The sequence below is a fragment of the Budorcas taxicolor genome, chromosome 1, assembly GCF_023091745.1.
Source record: "Budorcas taxicolor isolate Tak-1 chromosome 1, Takin1.1, whole genome shotgun sequence".
In the NCBI taxonomy this organism is placed as follows: Eukaryota; Metazoa; Chordata; class Mammalia; order Artiodactyla; family Bovidae; genus Budorcas; species Budorcas taxicolor.
Genome location: NC_068910.1, coordinates 201103796 through 201121650, shown reverse-complemented (window position 1 = coordinate 201121650; position 17855 = coordinate 201103796). Strand labels below are relative to the sequence as shown.

Genomic DNA, 17855 nt, shown 5'->3' with positions numbered 1-17855 from the left:
AAACTCAGCAGTGGCCACAGAAGTGGAAAAGGTCAGTTTTCATTCCAGTATCGAAGAAAGGCAATGCCAAAGAATGTTCAAACTACCACACAATTGCACTCGTCTCACACGCTAGTAAAGTTACGGTCAAAATTCTCCAAGTGAGGCTTGACAGTACATGAACTGAGAATTTCCAGATGTTCAAGCTAGATTTAGAAAAGGCAGAGGAACCAGAAATCAAATTGCCAACATCCGTTGGATCATAGAAAAAGCAAAGGAATTCCAAAACAACATCTACTTCTGCTTTATTGACTACGCCAAAGCCTTTGACTGTGTGGATGACAACAAACTGTGGAAAATTCTTAAAGAGTTGGGAATACCAGACCAACTTACCTGCCTCCTGAGGAATCTGTATTCAAGTCAAGAAGCAATAGTTAGAACTGGACATGAAACAATAGACTGGTTCCAGATTGGGAAAGAAGTACGTCAAGGCTGTATATTGTCACCTTGTTTTTTTAACTTATATGAAGAGTACATCATATGAAATGCCAGGCTGGATAAAGCAGAAACTGGAATCAAGATTGCAAGGAGAAATATGAATAACATCGGATATACAGATGACGCCACCATTAATGGCAAAAAGCAAAAATGAGCTAAAGAGCCAGCCGCTTGATGAAAGAGCAGGCTTGAAGAGTGAAAAAACTGGCTTAACATTCAAAAAACAAAGGTCATGGCTTGCAGTTCCATCAGTTTGTGGCAAATAGGTGGGGAAATGAAGGAAATAGTGACATAATATTTTCTTGGGCTCCAAAATCACTGCAGATGATGTCTGCAGCCATGAAATTAAAAGATGCTTGCTTCTTGGAAGAAAAGCAATGACCAATCTAGACAGCATATTAAAAAGCAGAGACATTACTTTGCCAACGAAGGTCCATTTAGTCAAAGCTATGGTTTTTCCATTAGTGATGTATGGATATGAGAGTTAGATCAAAAGAAAGCTGGTCGCCAAAGAATTGATGTTTTGAACTGTGGTGTTGGATAAATTCTTGGCAGTCCCTTGAACTGCAAGGAGATCAAACCAGTCAATCTTGAGGGAAATCAATATTGTATATTCATTGGAAGCACTTATGCTGAAACTGAAGCTCCACTATTTTGGCCTTGTGATATGAAGAACTGACTCATTAGAAAAGTGCTGGGCAAGATTGAAGTTAGGAGGAAAAGGGGACAACAGAGGATGAGATGGTTTGATGGCGTCACTGACTCAACGGACAGGAGTTTGAGCAAGCTCCAGGAGTTGGTGATGAACAGGGAAGCCTGGTGTGCTGCAGTCCATGAGGTTGCAAAGAGGTGGACACAACTGAGCAACTCAACTGAATTGATAGAATATATTGATAAAATACCGAACATAAAACCTGAATATAGAATATGAAACATAAACTATAGAATATAAAATAGAGTATTATGTAGAAATAAAATATGGATTATAAAATTACATTCAATATTCAGTTTCTTACCTGAAGACCTCAAAACTTTTTATTAACACTTAATATTATGTTTCTTGTACTTCTTTGCTCTTGCCAGTATGTATTACAGTACTATTATTATTTATAGTTGTATTGCCAACAAATTATTCAAATAAAATAACCAACAATAATTAAATGTTGTCTAACAAAATTTCATTCCCATGGTATACATGGAGCTGTTTTTAAAGGCAGTATTTTAAAATCTGAAGAAAACTTCATTTTTTGATTTTGGCATATTAGGTACAAAGAAATTGCTGCAAACCTGGGAATTGATTTGGAACTTGTCTGTAATGTAGTTCTCAAGTGACAGAGTTCTAACTCAGTCTTACTTAAAAGCCAAATGATGTCACACTGTCTCCAGATGTAATTAGGCTGACAGGGTTAGCTCTGAGGTCTACAGGTAAAGCGTAAAAGTACCACTATACACTTTTAATTTTTGAATTGTATTTGATAAATTTCTTGTTTCTAGCCTGTTGGTTAGTTAGGCATTGGGATGGAAATGAAGACAAAACAAACCAGAGAAACTTTAATACTGTTTAACTTCTTAAGATTTACTTCTCCTTAGTGATACTGAACTCACTTCATGTCACAATTGTTGAGAAAAGTTTACCACAGACTTGACAGTAAACAAAATATATCTGTTTCTGGAAGATTGATAGAACATCGCTTGGAAATAAAAGATAAGCATTTTATTTTTCTTTGTAGGCTCTGAAAGTGAATGCATTGGTCATTTTAAGTTAATATTTTCTCTTCTTCGAGTCCATGGAGCTGGTCAAGTGCAGCAGTTGGCTTTAGAGGTAAAAGAATTTTGTTCTAAAGCATGCTGTCTTTCCTGCAACATACTGTACATGGTTTGAACCTTCGTTAATCGTCTAAAGTTGAATGGGAATTTGTGTGGTTTATTTTTTTTTCATTTTGCCTATTAAGGCAAGTGAATGTCTTTAAAACTTGAATTATATGCCCATTTTGAAGAGCAAATATTGTACAGTGTTCAAGGTGCTTCCCTCTGTGGTCATCATCTGTCATGAATTAGAACTTGGGATGCATTTGTGTAGTGTCATATGGGATGAGTTAAGGAATGGACTTTACTCGGGATGCTTGAAAGCCACAGATGACAAAAAAAGGGAGCAGAACTTTCCAAGATCTCTGTTTTTCCACAGAGAGACATGTTGAGACCAAACTATACACTGAGTTTGTGTTCCATCTCCCTCAATTGCTCTCCCTTCTTATGGGTCTGGTACAAAAGCATCCTTTCCAGCTACCCAGAACCTGTGGGTCTTAGAGGTCCAAGAGTGGTTGGAGGGCCCTCCTCCAGGAGAATGAAATCATTGGTCCTGTAGGAAGCTGTTTGTGTGGAGCCTTTTCCTCTGGAAGAAGCAGGAAGACCTTGGTCACAGGGTACTCCTTGTCTAGGCAACCCAGAGTGAATACCCAGGATCTTTTTTCATGTGATCCTGCTTATTGTAACACGAACACCAAATTCAACCTTTCGGTAACAATGAACTTTATGAATGATTAAGTTTTCTTAGATTGCATTTTAGTTTTAAAATGTTTAATAAAATAATAAAGGTTAAGTTGGTCAACAGCTTAACAAGCATAGTCTTTTCTTTGAAAAGCATGCTTCTCCACTTAATTCCTTCAAGTACCTTGTAATTTTTAAAATAAGTACTTTGGCCACCTAATGCGAAGAGTTGACTCATTGGAAAAGACTCTGATGCTGGGAGGGATTGGGGGCAGGAGGAGAAGGGGACGACTGAGGATGAGATGGCTGGATGGCATCACGGACTCGATGGATGTGAGTTTGAGTGAACCCCGGGAGTTGGTGATGGACAGGGAGGCCTGGCGTGCTGCGATTCATGGGATCACAAAGAGTTGGACACAACCGAGCAACTGAACTGAACTAACTGATTGTGTCTGTGATATTTTTCTTTGAGATGCTGACCACATGGTTCAAGTTGTGGCATTAATCTTTAGATGTATAAGTTTAGATGTATAAGTTAGACTTGAGCGGTCATCTTCAAAAAACATGCCTTTTTCTTTATAATAGAAAGATAGACTAATATATTGTACTGGACACCAGAGACATTTACTTTCTCCTTCTAAAAGAAAAACTCCAAGTAGTGAAGATGATTATCTTGCTAATCACTTCCCACCCCAAATCACCAATTGGAAAACACGATAGTGTACAGCATAATTCTGGAGCATGAACTGGTGTAGGACTGAAGGCTTCTTATAAGCCTAAGGATTGTGAATTGGTGCTAAAATATTTGTTTAGGTTGTTATATTTGATTGTTACCTTTAAGTTAATAGAAAACTGATACACACACACACACACACACACACACTAGCATTAACATTTTTAATTCTCAAAAGAGCAAAGTAATAAAGCCAATTTTTAAGAATTAAATTCTTGCCTAAAAGTTAAATATTTTGTCCTCCAAGCATTTTTCTCATTTTGGTAATAAACCTTAAGTTTATTTAGGTCTGACTAATTTACCTTAATTTGTTTAGGTTTGAAGTTATTTCCAGAACTCTTACTGTCCTATTGATTGATTTTCAGGTTGTGAATATAGTGACGTCTAACCAAGACTGTGTCAACAATATTGCTGAATCAATGGTTTTGTCCAGTTTATTGGCTCTTCTGCATTCTTTGCCATCAAGTATGTATATTCACTGGAATTTTCAGAACCACAGCACAGTCAGCATAGAGGGGAGCAGTTATATAGATGATACAAAACCTCCAACATAGTGTTTTAAAATATTTTAAGTGGTATTCTTTATATTAGATTTGTATTCCTAGTTTATTTTTACAGAAGTTAACTATTTTGTATTTCCACATCCAAAGTTGGAAGAGATGATAGAGATCCAAAAGCATATGAAAATAATCTAGGATTTTCAATTTGCTAAGTATAAGCTACATATGAATGATTGAGAATTAACTGATACTCCATGTTTTATTAAAAAAACACTCAGTTGAACTTGTGTGATAGAAAAAAATGCTTAATATAAAAATCACCTTATGCTTTACTTAAAGTTCAGTCCTGCATTATTTGTCCTTTACTGATTTCATGCTAATAGTAACTGTTAGCACCAGATGAGATCAGTTTTTAAAAATATAGCAATCTGATTTCTTGAGTACAGCCTGCAATAATATAGACTCCTTACACACTGTAGTTCTGTCTCACATAAGTCTGTAGTTGTGTTAGATCAACTTTGAGATTGCTTTTCAAAGACAGTTGTGATATAACTCCAACTTTGTCACTTCCCCATCAGCATTCATTGCTCAGTCAGCTTTGCCAGCCCTTCAGAAGTCACATTAATCTTGACTTCACACTTGTCTGCCTCCTTGAGAGCAGCAACCAGTCTCACTCATTTTCTGCCCCAGTACCTTGCACATGTTATGTATTATGTTCAGTGAATTGAGTGGAATTCAATTATTATTGAATATTTTTGTTAGCTTTTAAATGATAGCATTTAAAAGTTATTAGCAGATTATTATTTTTTTTGTCATTCCTACAGCCTTAGTTGGTTTTTCTCTTTTATTAGCTTTTAACAGCTACAAACAATGCAAAATTAAACTGATTGAATGTTACAGAAGTCATGATTTAAAAGTATATTCATACTGAATTTATATACTGCAGTCATGGTTTTAATCTTTCTGGTAAAATAGCTGATGTTTAGATATCTCAGCCTACTCTGTTCTCATTTATATTTTAGACTAAATTATCTTTCACTGTTTGCTCAGGAACATTAAAAACATAAAATAATTGACTTCTTCTGTCCCCTCCAAAGTCTTGTTTTTCTTTGAACTTATGGTTAGAACAGTGACTGGTTTTCAGTGAAATATTGTTTCCTGTCTTAAAAGAAGTCTCATTTTAACAAAAGTCTTATTTTGAGTGTTTATTCTCCTGCCTGTTAACTTAGCTCAGTCTGGCTACCATCCTTGGTTTTCATCTCGGCCTAATACCTGGCAGCCTTCACCCTCTTTGCCAACTCTTCACTCCTCTGGTCACCTGTCTCTTGTTGCCCCTTGACTTTGGAAGAGTAAAGTCCAGTTGCCCAGTCTACTTCAGTGACAAGGAAGGGGTGAGAAGCACACAGACGTTGTGCAGAAAGATGCTATTGTGTTTTAGACTGGAACAGTGTTTTGCAGCGGCTACTTCCTACTCATTTCTCTAAGATACTAGCACCATATAAAAATAATAGATCCCTGAATATAGTATCCTCAGAATGTCAGGAGGTGAGATTTTGTTGGCATATTGAGCAGTGAGGTAGGAGGACAGTATGGCATCGTGCTTTTGAGTGTGGACTTTGGAGTCAGACCTCTGTAAACCTCTATATACCTCGGTGGTATAGTGAGTTATACCACTCACTAATTGTGAATTCATGGGCTACTCAAACTGGATCTCAGATTCCTCACTCATAGCAAGACCACAATACCTGTCTAGCTGGTTGTTGTGAAGTTGAAAGTATGATGCCCTTTGTAAAGCACCTTGTTCAGTGCCGGGCACTGATGCCTAGTAAATGTAAGGTAGTGTGATGATTCGATTCTTGTAATCTCTTTTGTTCTGCAGGTCGTCAGCTTGTTCTGGAGACTCTTTATGCTTTGACATCAAGTACAAAAATTATCAAAGAAGCAATGGCAAGAGGTAGTGTATACTTTCTCATCTAGTCATGCTTCATAATGGTAAAGCTTATTTTGAGCTACTTCATAGAGTCTGATAAATTAGAAGAATGCTTTGGAAGGCTTACAATTTTTTTAAAAAAACAAACTGCATTGAGTTGAAATAAGGTTGAAAGTAAATTCTACTGACTAGAAAAGTCATATTTTTTTTATTTAGCATATAAACACTAATGCTTTTTTTCCTTCACAGGAGCTTTGATTTATTTACTAGATATGTTCTGCAATTCAACACATCCACAGGTTCGAGCCCAGACAGCAGAACTTTTTGCTAAAATGACAGCAGATAAACTAATAGGTCCAAAGGTGAGCACAAAATGGGTTCGTAGAAAGAAATTAATTATTAAAGCTCTATTACTTTGGTAACTAATTTCATGAGGATTACCAAAGTCTGAAATAGTAAAGAAGTGACTTGATATGAAAGTTGAAAGATTGACATACCTGAATTATTCTTATATATTACTAGTTAGAGAAAAATTATAATCAGGGAAGCCTGCACTAGAATTGAGAAGTCTTAAGATAGTGTTTGAATTATAGTGATGAAACTGTTCATCTCCCTTGAAGGAGCCAAAACATATTTTGAAAGTATATTTTAAGTTCTGACAGAAGATAGATAGGTAACTTTGAAAACTGGCTTGTGAAAGTGAGTATTATAGTGCCTTTGCTTCTCCTCTCTGCAGGGAGATCTCTCATTAAGAATCTGAAGAAGACAAAATGATCTCTGGAACTGTGGTTCAGTTCATAGAGCAGAAACCTATTAGAATAATACTTCTAAGTAGAATTGCATCCAGACACAATTGTACTCAGTTTCCTTCTTCTGTTATTGAAGCAGTTTCACATGAAGTAATGCTCATTGAAGCACTGTCTATGCCAGCCCAAATATGAAATAAAGGCTCCTGAGCACCCCCTTACAGAAAACAAGCTAGATTCAGTTGCATGTTTTTCTTCCCTGATCTCCTGATTTAGATATTGAGAATATGTCACAAGACCTGGAATAGTTTTACTTGGGGAATATGGCTAATAATCTGTCATCAGTAGGATTAATGGATAAGGAACATTACATTTGGGTGCCTGTAGCAAGGGCCCATAAAATCATGAATATTGATATTTAATACTGAATTTTCTTAAAGCTAGAGTTGGGTAGCCCATAACTGTAGTGTCTACTGTTATATTTTAAATAATGTTTTAGATGTTTAAAATATGTACTAGAATTAATTTTTGAGCTCTTTAGTAATTTTTTAACCTTTGAAATACATGAGGGACAAATTTTACCAAGGTGAATATATTTGTACTTAAATTTTCTATATAGGAAAAAATATAAGTGTCAGCTCCTTAACTGAATGATTTGCAACAAGAGAGTCTAGAACTGGGGTCAGTAAATTTCTTTTCCATTTTTATAACTTTATTCAGATGTAATTGACATGCCATACAATTCACACACATGAAGTATACAATTCAATGTTTTGGGCAACAACAGTCAGTTTTAGAACATTTTCATCAAACCAGGAAAAAGACCCATTTCCTAATTTAGCAGTCACTTCCCTATACTTACACCACATTTTGTTTTTCCATTTATTGATTGAAAATGGACACATGGATTATTTCCAGTTTTTGGCTATTCTGTATGATGTTGCTGTGAACACGTGTACAAGTTTTTGTGTGGATATGTATTCTATTTCTCTGAGAGTAGAATTTCTGGGTAATATGGTAACACTATTTTTAACCTTTCAAGGAATTATCAGACTATTTTCCACAGTGGCTGCACCATTTTACATACCACCGCTGATGGTGATATCCACCTCTTCTTTAACACTTACTATATAGATCTTCATTGAGTGTGGTCGTCCTAGTGGGTGTGAAGTGTGCTGTATCAGGGTTTGCTTTGCATTTCCCTGGTGCCTAATGATGTTGAATACCTTTTCATGTGCTTATTGGCCATTTGTACATCCTTTTTAGAGAAATGTCTATTCTCATCCTTTGCTCATTTTTTAATTGAGTTGTCTTTTTACTGTTGAGTTGTAATTGTTCTTCTCAACCTTCATTATACTTTGTTCCCTGCATTATGTATTTTGGATACCAGTCCCTTATCAGATACATGATTTATAAATATTTTCTCCCATTTTGTAGATGTTTTTCCACTTTCTTGTTGTTTAATTTTGATGAAGTCCAATGTGTCTTTGTTGTAGCTTGTGCTTTTATTATATAAAAGCCATTATGTAATCCAGAGTTACAAAAATCTATGCCTATGTTTTTTCCTAGGTGTTTTACAGTTTTAACTCTTGTATTTACATCTCAGATCAATTTCACCAAGAGAGTGACATACATCCTGTTTTGTGGATGCTCTCTATCATGTGACTGATATTGTTTCCTTTAGTTCATTGACTGCCAGGAAGTTCAGGGCTAAATTTATTATATATTGCTTGCAGTTATACAGAGCTTTTGATATTTTCTTTATGTACTAATTCGTATATTAGTCTCATTCATTCAGATAAGTTTTTGAGTATCAGCTTGTGCCAGGGAATGAAAATACAGGCGCTGACAAGACAGACTGGGCCAGGAAAGGTTTCTATAAGATGAGCTTTAACATAGACTTGAATCACACAAAGGAGATAAAACTATGTGAAGATCTGAGGGAAAAACTTGTCTTCTCAACCTTCACTTTCCCTTTGTCCTTATGTCTCACACTAATTTTCTGTTTGTATATATGTGTTGGATGTTCTTTTTTTAAGTTGCTTTTTAAATCCTTTTTGGGGAAAAGGACAGCAAAATGTAAAACATGGTACTAAAAATTACTTGTGTAACACAAAGCATGAGAAGAATTTGTGAGGGTGTCGGGGGTTTTGGGGAGAGGTGGAGGTACAGATCAGCTGAGGACTTTCTGGGAAGAGGGGACAGCATGTGCAGGGCAGGGTCTGGTAGGTTGATGTGCTCTGGGAACTGCACACACCAGTGGTGCTGAATTTCTTAACGTCACTTAAATTTGAGGTGGAGAGAGGAAATTAACCCAGATAGGTAAGAAGTAGGAGGTCGTAGGGAGCCTTGTGACCTTTGCATGTGTGTGCGGACTCAGTTGTGTCTGACTCTTTGCTGTCCCACGAGCCCGTCGGGCTCCTCTGTCCATGGGATTTTCCAGGCAAGAATACTGGAGTGGGTTGCCATCCCCTTCTCCAGGAAATCGGATCTTCCCAACCCAGAGATCGAGCCTGAGTCGTCTTCTACATCTCCTGCATTGGCAGGTGCATTCTTTACTACTGAGCCACCATAAACCAAGGTTTATCTGTTATCCGGGACTTTTGGATAGTAGTTATGGCCCGTATCAGCCTTAACACACATTATAGCATCGTTCTTAGAGAAATGTAAAGCAAACCAAATATTGCAATGTTTTCAATAGGTCTTTTTTATTTTCTCAAATTTCCTCGTCCAGGTTCGAATTACATTGATGAAATTTCTCCCAAGCGTTTTTATGGATGCCATGAGAGACAACCCTGAAGCTGCTGTCCATATTTTTGAAGGAACGCATGAAAATCCTGAGTTAATTTGGAATGACAGTTCCAGAGATAAAGTGTCCACGACAGTTAGAGAAATGATGCTTGAGTAAGTAAAGACACATATTAACAGCTTAGGACCTTCATGCGGAGTCGCCAGGGAGGCACCCATTTTCCACATCGTCTGTCACCTCTCCAGGACTTACTCTACAAAGGGTAATGAACGTGTGTCTTGTGACTGAAGTTTGACGTCCTTTCCTTCTTTTTTTTTCCCAAGGCACTTTAAAAATCAGCAAGACAACCCTGACGTAACCTGGAAGGTAAAGTATACTTTTATTCAGAGGAAGGAATTTTACATTTTACTGTAAATTTATTGTTTTTAAGTTCCTGCCAAGTGAGTATAAAACCATCCTTTGCTTTGTTACTAAGATACTTAAATCTTCCCCTGGAAAACAAGGTTTTAAACATTTAAAAAAAAAAAGTAGGAATATTCACTTTTGGAGTATCTTAATCAAAGGACTTTTCTGAAAAGAGTAACTTAATCAAAGGAACTTTTATAGAAATTTATCAAGTGAAAACAAATAATTTTGACTTTATTGTATTAATGACTATTTAAAGCCTAGTTCATTGCATGAAGATTTCTTTAATAGGGTTTTTTATTTCTTTCTTGTTAATGTATTGGGCTGGGCAAAAAAGTTTGTGTGGTGCCTAAAGAGACTTTTTTGCCCAACTCAGTACAACTAATGATTAGTAAATGACTTGACTATTTTTTCTCCATTTTAAGTTGCCTGAAGATTTTGCTGTGGTGTTTGGAGAAGCAGAAGGTGAACTTGCTGTTGGAGGAGTTTTCTTGAGAATCTTTATTGCACAACCAGCTTGGGTTCTAAGAAAGCCTAGAGAATTTCTTACTGCACTGCTAGAAAAATTAACTGAGCTTCTGGAGAAGAACAGTCCTCATGTAAGCTTTAGTCATCAGTCAGACGTTTCACATATTTTGCTAAATATGTTGACAGTGTTTCTGTTAAAACACCATTCTCATTGACCACGCGTTAAGAATTGGCTACCTCTTTCAATGTAGCCCCCACATTTAAATTCGTATATGCTTGATCAAAAGTGAAACTGTTTAGTCTGAAGAACAGTTGCAGAGGTTCTGAAAGGTTTCTGCCATCCCATTTCCAGTGATTGTGTGGTTTTTAAGGAGAAACCTAGAGGTTTAGTGTAGAAATCTAAATGGAAGTGTGTCCTGCTAGGGCATATTCTTCACTCAGCTAAAGAAATTGACAGGAGAGTCTTAACTATTGATAAATGAATGAACCCTGTACCTGTGCTCAAAGGCTAGCAGGAAGGCAAGAGTAAGTAAGAAAGTAGATTTGGTCTTGGTTTGGCCAGTCATAAACCCTGAAATATAAAGTTTTGTTGTTTGAATCTACATATTGAAAATAATTGGACTTCCCTGGTGGCTGAGGTATGTGATTGTTGTTGAATTAATTTAAAAAGCTGGCTTTTGAGGTGGCTAAGAGCCTGTGTTGTTAGCCTATGATAAAGCTCTGTGGCCTGGAGTAATACCTCCCAACTCTGCCTCAGTTGCATCATAGAAAGGTCACAGCATCTGCCTCTAAGGCTGAAGTTTTCATAAATGTGAAGCACTTAGTATAATCTCAAGTACTTAGAAATCATTAGTTGGTATCATTAGCTTTTCAAGACTTTTAAAAAAATATAAACAGTATGCCAGATATTTATATATATCTCATTTCTATAGTCACGATTTCTCTTTACTCTGATTTTTACAGAACTGGGGAAAACATTCCACTAGTTGTTGCATTTTCCTGAATTATTGATGTTCTCCAATACTGACAATTCTGTAACATTACCTAAAAATATCTACTAATATTTTTTGAGAGATGATCTCTAAATAGAAATATCTGTGCAGTAGAAATGAGATGTAAAAATAGAAATGCCCAGAGAAAATCTGTGTAGATTCAGATATCACTTTCATAGAGTCCTTTAAATTCACGCTTTTATCAAGATGGAGATGTTTGTTGTTCTTTTAGGATTTATGGATCAGTCTTCAAGTGCCAGCAGTTAGAATCTGTTTTGAACACAAAATAATTACCAGGGACATTTAAGACTTTATCAGTTTTTTTATAATTTGCTTGTTCCTCCAGGGAGAGACTCTGGAAACTTTGACAACGGCAACAGTATGTCTCTTCAGTGCACAGCCTCAGCTGGCTGATCAGGTTCCACCATTGGGCCATCTTCCCAAAATTATCCAGGCAATGAATCATAGGAACAACGCCATTCCTAAGAGCGCCATTCGAGTTATTCATGCCCTGTCTGAAAATGAGGTATTGATGATGAATCCATTTGGTAGCTTATAACTGTAGAATTTATCTGTACTCCCTCTTCCTGACTAATGTACATTGCAGAATAAATCCCTTTCCTGCCACGTACCTTCATCCATATGAACTGCTTGATATTGTAAAGGTTCTTAAACTGGTTGAAATGATATGATTAATAGGAGACTGAATTTGACTCAGTTCATTATTAAACTTGAACTGATGAGACTTTCCTGGCAGTCCAGAGGTAAAAGCTCCACGCTTCTACTGCAGAATGTATGGGTTTAATCCCTGGTTGGGAAACTACGATCCCACATGCCTCACAGCATGGCCAAACAAAACTTGAACTGAATGTAGGTTTTTCATATATTATTGTGGTATTTATTGTGTTACATAAATTATTGCTTTCTACAAGTAACCTTCTCTTTTCTTAGCTCTGTGTTCGAACCATGGCATCTTTGGAGACCATTGGCCCACTGATAAATGGAATGAAAAAACGACCAGATACCATTGGTCTAGCCTGTGAAGCAATTAATAGAATGTTTCAGAAGGAGCAGAGTGAATTAGTAGCACAGGTAAATAACTTTCTAGATTCCTATTTTAGGGAAAGCAACATACCAAACAAATAGATTTTCACTTATTTAGCACTGATTTTGGCTTCCCTGACTTGGCAGAGAGGTAACTTGTGAGCTGGTGCATGTACAATTTTTTATTTTATACAGATACACATACCGGATGAAACATGTTTATATACACACAGAAAAGATGGGCCAGCTACCAAAAATCTTTCCAGTGTCAAAGTACTTTTGTGATGTTTGAATTTTAAATTTTGATTGTTTACTAAGCATTTATCCTTAACTAGCTTTATAAAATTTGGTTTATCCTTTTTGAAAGATTCATTCTTGTTTACTCATTCCTTTGTTTAAGTCACGTTTGAAAAGCACACCAAGGTTTTCATAGTCCTTTTCAAAGAGAATATAAAAGAAGACTAATGAAAAGAAGACTTGATGGATTCCATTGTAAAGTAGTAGCAGACATCAAGAAAACAAAAAACATACAATCAATTTAAAAATCATTGAAAAAGTTACCCTTCTAAAATATAACTCTTTAAAATATGTCATTCTGCACTTAAAAATTCTTCAGTGGTTTCCCATTATCTGCCAGATGACAAAGTTACATCTGACATCCTTAACCTGAATACAAGGCCCTACATCCTTACTATCTGGCTCTCCTATTTTCCAGCCCTTTTTCCTCTCAGATCATCTCTCTCTACCCACCCCTGCTTCCATCCCTGTTCCTCATTCACGCAAGTTAGAAGTACTGGGTACATTTCAAGGAGATAATTAGATGCTCTGAGGTTCAGACTTATAACTGACTAGGCGGATTGTTGTATTAGAAAGAACATGAGCTAGTTCTGCCACTTGATGGCTCTGTGACCTCAGGCATGTTATTTAGCCTGAACAGTACTCAGATTCCTCATCTGTAAAATAAAGCTATGGCTTCTCACAAGGTTGTTCTGAGAATAATATCTGTAAAAAGAGGAACACTTACTAAATGTTAGTTGCTTTTTCACCTCTTCTTTTTGAATTTCAGAGTGGGCATTGAAAATTGTGTGGTACCAGAGTATTACTTAGCTTTTATTAGGCCGGTAGAAAATGTATGGTGACTGTAAAGGTTGATGTTTTAGGAGAATGTGAAAAACATTAATATTCTCCAAATATTGTTTCACATCAGTATATGTCATTAGAAGAGGCAGGCCAGTATACTGGCTATAAGCTCAGGTTCTGTTCTTCATAGGTCTAGATACAGAGTCCATTGCCACCTAGCTCTGTGACTGTCAAGGCCTTCATGTGTTGATTTTTCCATCGATAATAATTGTGCCTTCATCATTTAATTTGGGGAGGATTAAGTAAAATAATCAGCATATAACATTTAGAATAGTTGATGGAAGAGAATAACATCTCATTTAGTAAAAATGTCTCTATCATTAGATACCCACCCCTACCCCCAAATTCTGTCTCTGGAATTAAATCGGAGTGTCCTCTTCCAGGTAGGGTCCTGGGAGTGAAATTATTTCCTCAGTGGATGGCTTACATTTTTTTTAAAGCATATGTATGTGTATATGCACACATACATACACACACATATATACTTAATATTTTCTTCTAGGCCTTGAAAGTAGATTTGGTCCCATACCTTTTAAAATTACTTGAAGGCATTGGCCTTGAAAATCTGGACAGCCCAGCAGCCACAAAGGCTCAGATTGTTAAAGCTCTCAAGGCAATGACTAGAAGCCTGCAGCATGGAGAACAGGTGAGTCTGCACAGAGGTAACTTTGATCTGTTAATTATGACAAGGCATTTTCGAAACCAGGGGTCTTGACTGTTGGTGATACTAGCATAGCTGCCTCATAAACACAAACCACATACTCAAATGGGGCTTCCCTGGTAGCTCAGTGGTAAAGAATCCTTCTGCCAGTGCAGGAGATGTGGGTTTGATCCCTGGGTCAGGAAGATCCCCTGGAGAACGAAATGGCTCCCCACTTCAATCTTCTTATCTGAGAAATCCCGTGGACAGAGGATCCTGGCAGGCTACAGTCCATGGGGTTGCAAAAGAGTCTGACACAACTTAGCAACTAAACAACAAATAGTCAGCAGGAGGATTCTTTCTCTGGATAGTGATAGCATGTTGTACATTCTTAAGCGTAGAAGAATGTTGAACATTTAGTGCTGACTAAGATTAACTTTCAATTCTAGAAGATATTGTGGAATAGTGATAACCAGTGTTGCTGACTCTACCATAATACCTTTAAAAAGATACAGAATATCATTTTAGTTTCATCTCTTTCATTAGCACTTACAAAGTTTTGGCTATTAGCCCAACAAAGTCTCTTTTGTTGTAACTTAGATGTGTATTAATGTATTATCAGCTGGGCTTCCCTGGTGGCTCAGACAGTGAAGAATCCACCTGCAATTCAGGAGACCCAGTTTCAGTCCCTGGGTCAGGAAGATCCCCTGGAGAAGGGGATGGCTACCCCTCCAGTATTCTTAACTGGAGAATTCCATGAACTTATGAGGCTGAGGGACTACAGTCCATGGCGTGGCAAAGAGTCAGACATAGCTGAGGGAGTAACACTCTACTCTACAATTGTTTCAGCTACATGCGCACACCTAGTTCAAACCAGTTCAGTAATTTTATTTTCCTCATTGGTTTTATTCTTAATATTGCTTCTGAGGAATTCCTCATTCAGTATTATTATATAGTCCATTTAGTAATGCTCTTTTTTTTTTAATTGAAGCAAAATTCACATAACGTAAAATTAACCCTTTTAAACTGAAAAATTCACTGATCCTCAGTACATTAACAATGTTGTGGGTTTTCCCTGGTGGTCCAGTGGTTAAAAATCCACCTGCCAATGCAGAGGTTGCAGCTTTGATCCTTGATCCCACATGTGGAGAATCCCACATGGCTCGGGACTACTAAGCCTGTGCGCCAAAACTGCTGAGACCCCCGCACCCTAGAGCACAAGATGAAACCTGTATATAAGAGAAGCCACTGCATGAGAAGCATGCACGCCACAACTAGAGGGTAGCCGCTGCTCTACAACTAGAGAAAGCCCAAGTGCAGCAGTGAATATGAGCACAGCCGAAAAAAGTTACATAACCGCCACCTACCTAGTTCCCCAAAATAGTAATTAAGTAGTTATTTCCCATTTCTTCTTTCCCTCAGCTTCTGGCAGTCACCACTCTTATTTTCTAGGAATTCTGGACATTTCACATAAGTGGAATCATGCAGTATGTGACCTGTGTCTGGCTTCTGCCTCTTGGCATGTTTTCAGGGTTCAACTGTGTTACAGTGTGTTTCAACACTTAATACCTTTTTAAGGCTGAATAATGTTCCATTGTATGTATATGCCATGTTTACCCATTTATCCATTCTTAGGTATTTGGACTGTTTCTATTTACTAATAATGTTCTTCTGTAGGTTTAAACTGACTTAAAGCTTTCCTTTAGTGAATCCACTGTGTGTGTATGTTCCAACTAAAGAAGCATTTTTTATGCCATTTTCCCTTCTAGCAGACTTATTGTTTGAGCTGTTTGGGGTGAAAATAAAGAAGAGAGATGGCATGTGCTATTGCAGTCATTAACTATATGTTTATTAAACTTACCTGTGGGTGTTCTGAATGCCAAGCACAGGCATTCCTGTGTACCATGTGCCCCCAGTCATGCTCCCCTCAACTTGCCACTGGATTCCTGTTGATGAGAATTAACGCAGCAACTCTTGATAACTACCTTCCACTCACAAGGGAAGGAAAGAATTACAATAGTTTCCAAAGTAGGACCTTCAGCACATTCACAGCAAATCACTTTTACCACTGCTTTGCTCCAAAAGACAAAGAGTCTTTTGGACTCTCATGGTCCCCATGTGTATCTCTACTTTAATGCTTCCCATTATGTTATCTGGCACCATCTATCTCTTTCCTAGACTGTAGGCACTTGAGGGACAGAAAATGTCTTTCTCATCTTTGTGTCCACTGTGGAACCCATGATTTGGGCGCTCCATAAATATTTGATCTGAACCTTGATATGTGAAAGATACCCTCTATGTTGGAATTTCCTAAGTTTTTTTTTTTTTTAATCTTTTTCCTAGAAAGAAACATGTCTTGCCTCTTAGTATACATTTACACACAAGTCATTTATACTGCGCATTTTATATGTGATAGACTGATACTTTCTAGATTGTTCATTGTTGTTCAGTCGCTAAGTCGTGTCTGAGTCTGCAGCCGTGTGGACTGCAGCACACCGTGTTTTCTCTGTCCTGCAGCACACCGTGTTTTCTCTGTCCTGCACTATTTCCTGGCATTTGGTCAAACTCACATCCATTGAGTCAATGATGCCGTCCAACCATCTCATCCTTTGTTCCTCCCTACCCCTTCTCCTCCTGCCCTCGGTCTCTCCCAGCGTCAGAGTCTTTTCCAGTGAGTCGGCTCTTTACATCAGGTGGCAAAAGTATTGGAGCTTCAGTATCAGTCCTTCTAATAAATATTCAGGGTTGATTTCCTTTAAGATTGACTGGTTTGATCTCCCTGTGTCCAAGCAACTCTCTAGAATCTTCTCCAGCACCACAGTTCAAAAGCATCAATTCTTTAGTGCTCTGCTTTCTTCATGATACGACTCTCACATCCATACATGACTACTGGAAAAACCATAGCTTTGACTAGATGGACCTTTATTGGCAAAGTAATGTCCGTGCTTTTTAATATGCTGTCTAGGTTTATCATCGTTTTCTTTCATGGAGCAAGCGTCTTTTAATTTCATATTTGTAATCACCATCTGTAGTGATTTTGGAGCCTAAATATGTCACTGCTTCCGCTTTTTCCCCTTCTGTTTGCCATGAGGTGATAGGACTGGATGCCATGATCTTTGTTTTCTGAGTGGTTAGTTTCAAGCCAGCTTTTTCACTCATTGAGAGGCTCTTTAGTTCCACTTTGTTTTCTGCCATTAGAGTGGTATCATCTGCATATCTGAGGTTGTTGATATTTCTCCCAACAGTCTTGATTCCAGCTTGTGATTCATCCAGCCTGGCATTTCACGTGATGTACTTTGCATATAAGTTAAATAAGCAGGGTGACAATATACAGACTTGACGTACTCCTTTCCCAATTTGGAACCAGTCAGTTGTTCCATGTCTGGTTCTAACTGTTGCTTCTTGACCCATATACAGGTTTCTCAGGAGACAGGAGTGGTGATCTGTTACTCCCATCTCTTAAGAATTTTCCAGTTTGTTGGAGCTATACAGTTTGATCTACTTAGTCAAAAGACTTTCTTGTAGTCAGTGAAGCAGAAGTGAA

General features: G+C 37.4%; 1 protein-coding gene across 1 annotated transcript in view; it reads left to right on the top strand.

The window, feature by feature from the left end:
* The window catches only part of DNAJC13 (DnaJ heat shock protein family (Hsp40) member C13), a 157620-nt gene that overhangs the window by 131508 nt on the left and 8257 nt on the right, over positions 1 to 17855 (top strand). The window contains exons 46-55 of the mRNA XM_052656719.1: positions 2208 to 2299; positions 4063 to 4162; positions 6077 to 6151; positions 6377 to 6489; positions 9608 to 9777; positions 9946 to 9988; positions 10453 to 10626; positions 11834 to 12013; positions 12439 to 12579; positions 14174 to 14317. Of these exons, the coding sequence (XP_052512679.1) occupies positions 2208 to 2299; positions 4063 to 4162; positions 6077 to 6151; positions 6377 to 6489; positions 9608 to 9777; positions 9946 to 9988; positions 10453 to 10626; positions 11834 to 12013; positions 12439 to 12579; positions 14174 to 14317 (1232 nt within the window). The remainder of the gene's footprint in view (positions 1 to 2207; positions 2300 to 4062; positions 4163 to 6076; positions 6152 to 6376; positions 6490 to 9607; positions 9778 to 9945; positions 9989 to 10452; positions 10627 to 11833; positions 12014 to 12438; positions 12580 to 14173; positions 14318 to 17855) is intronic.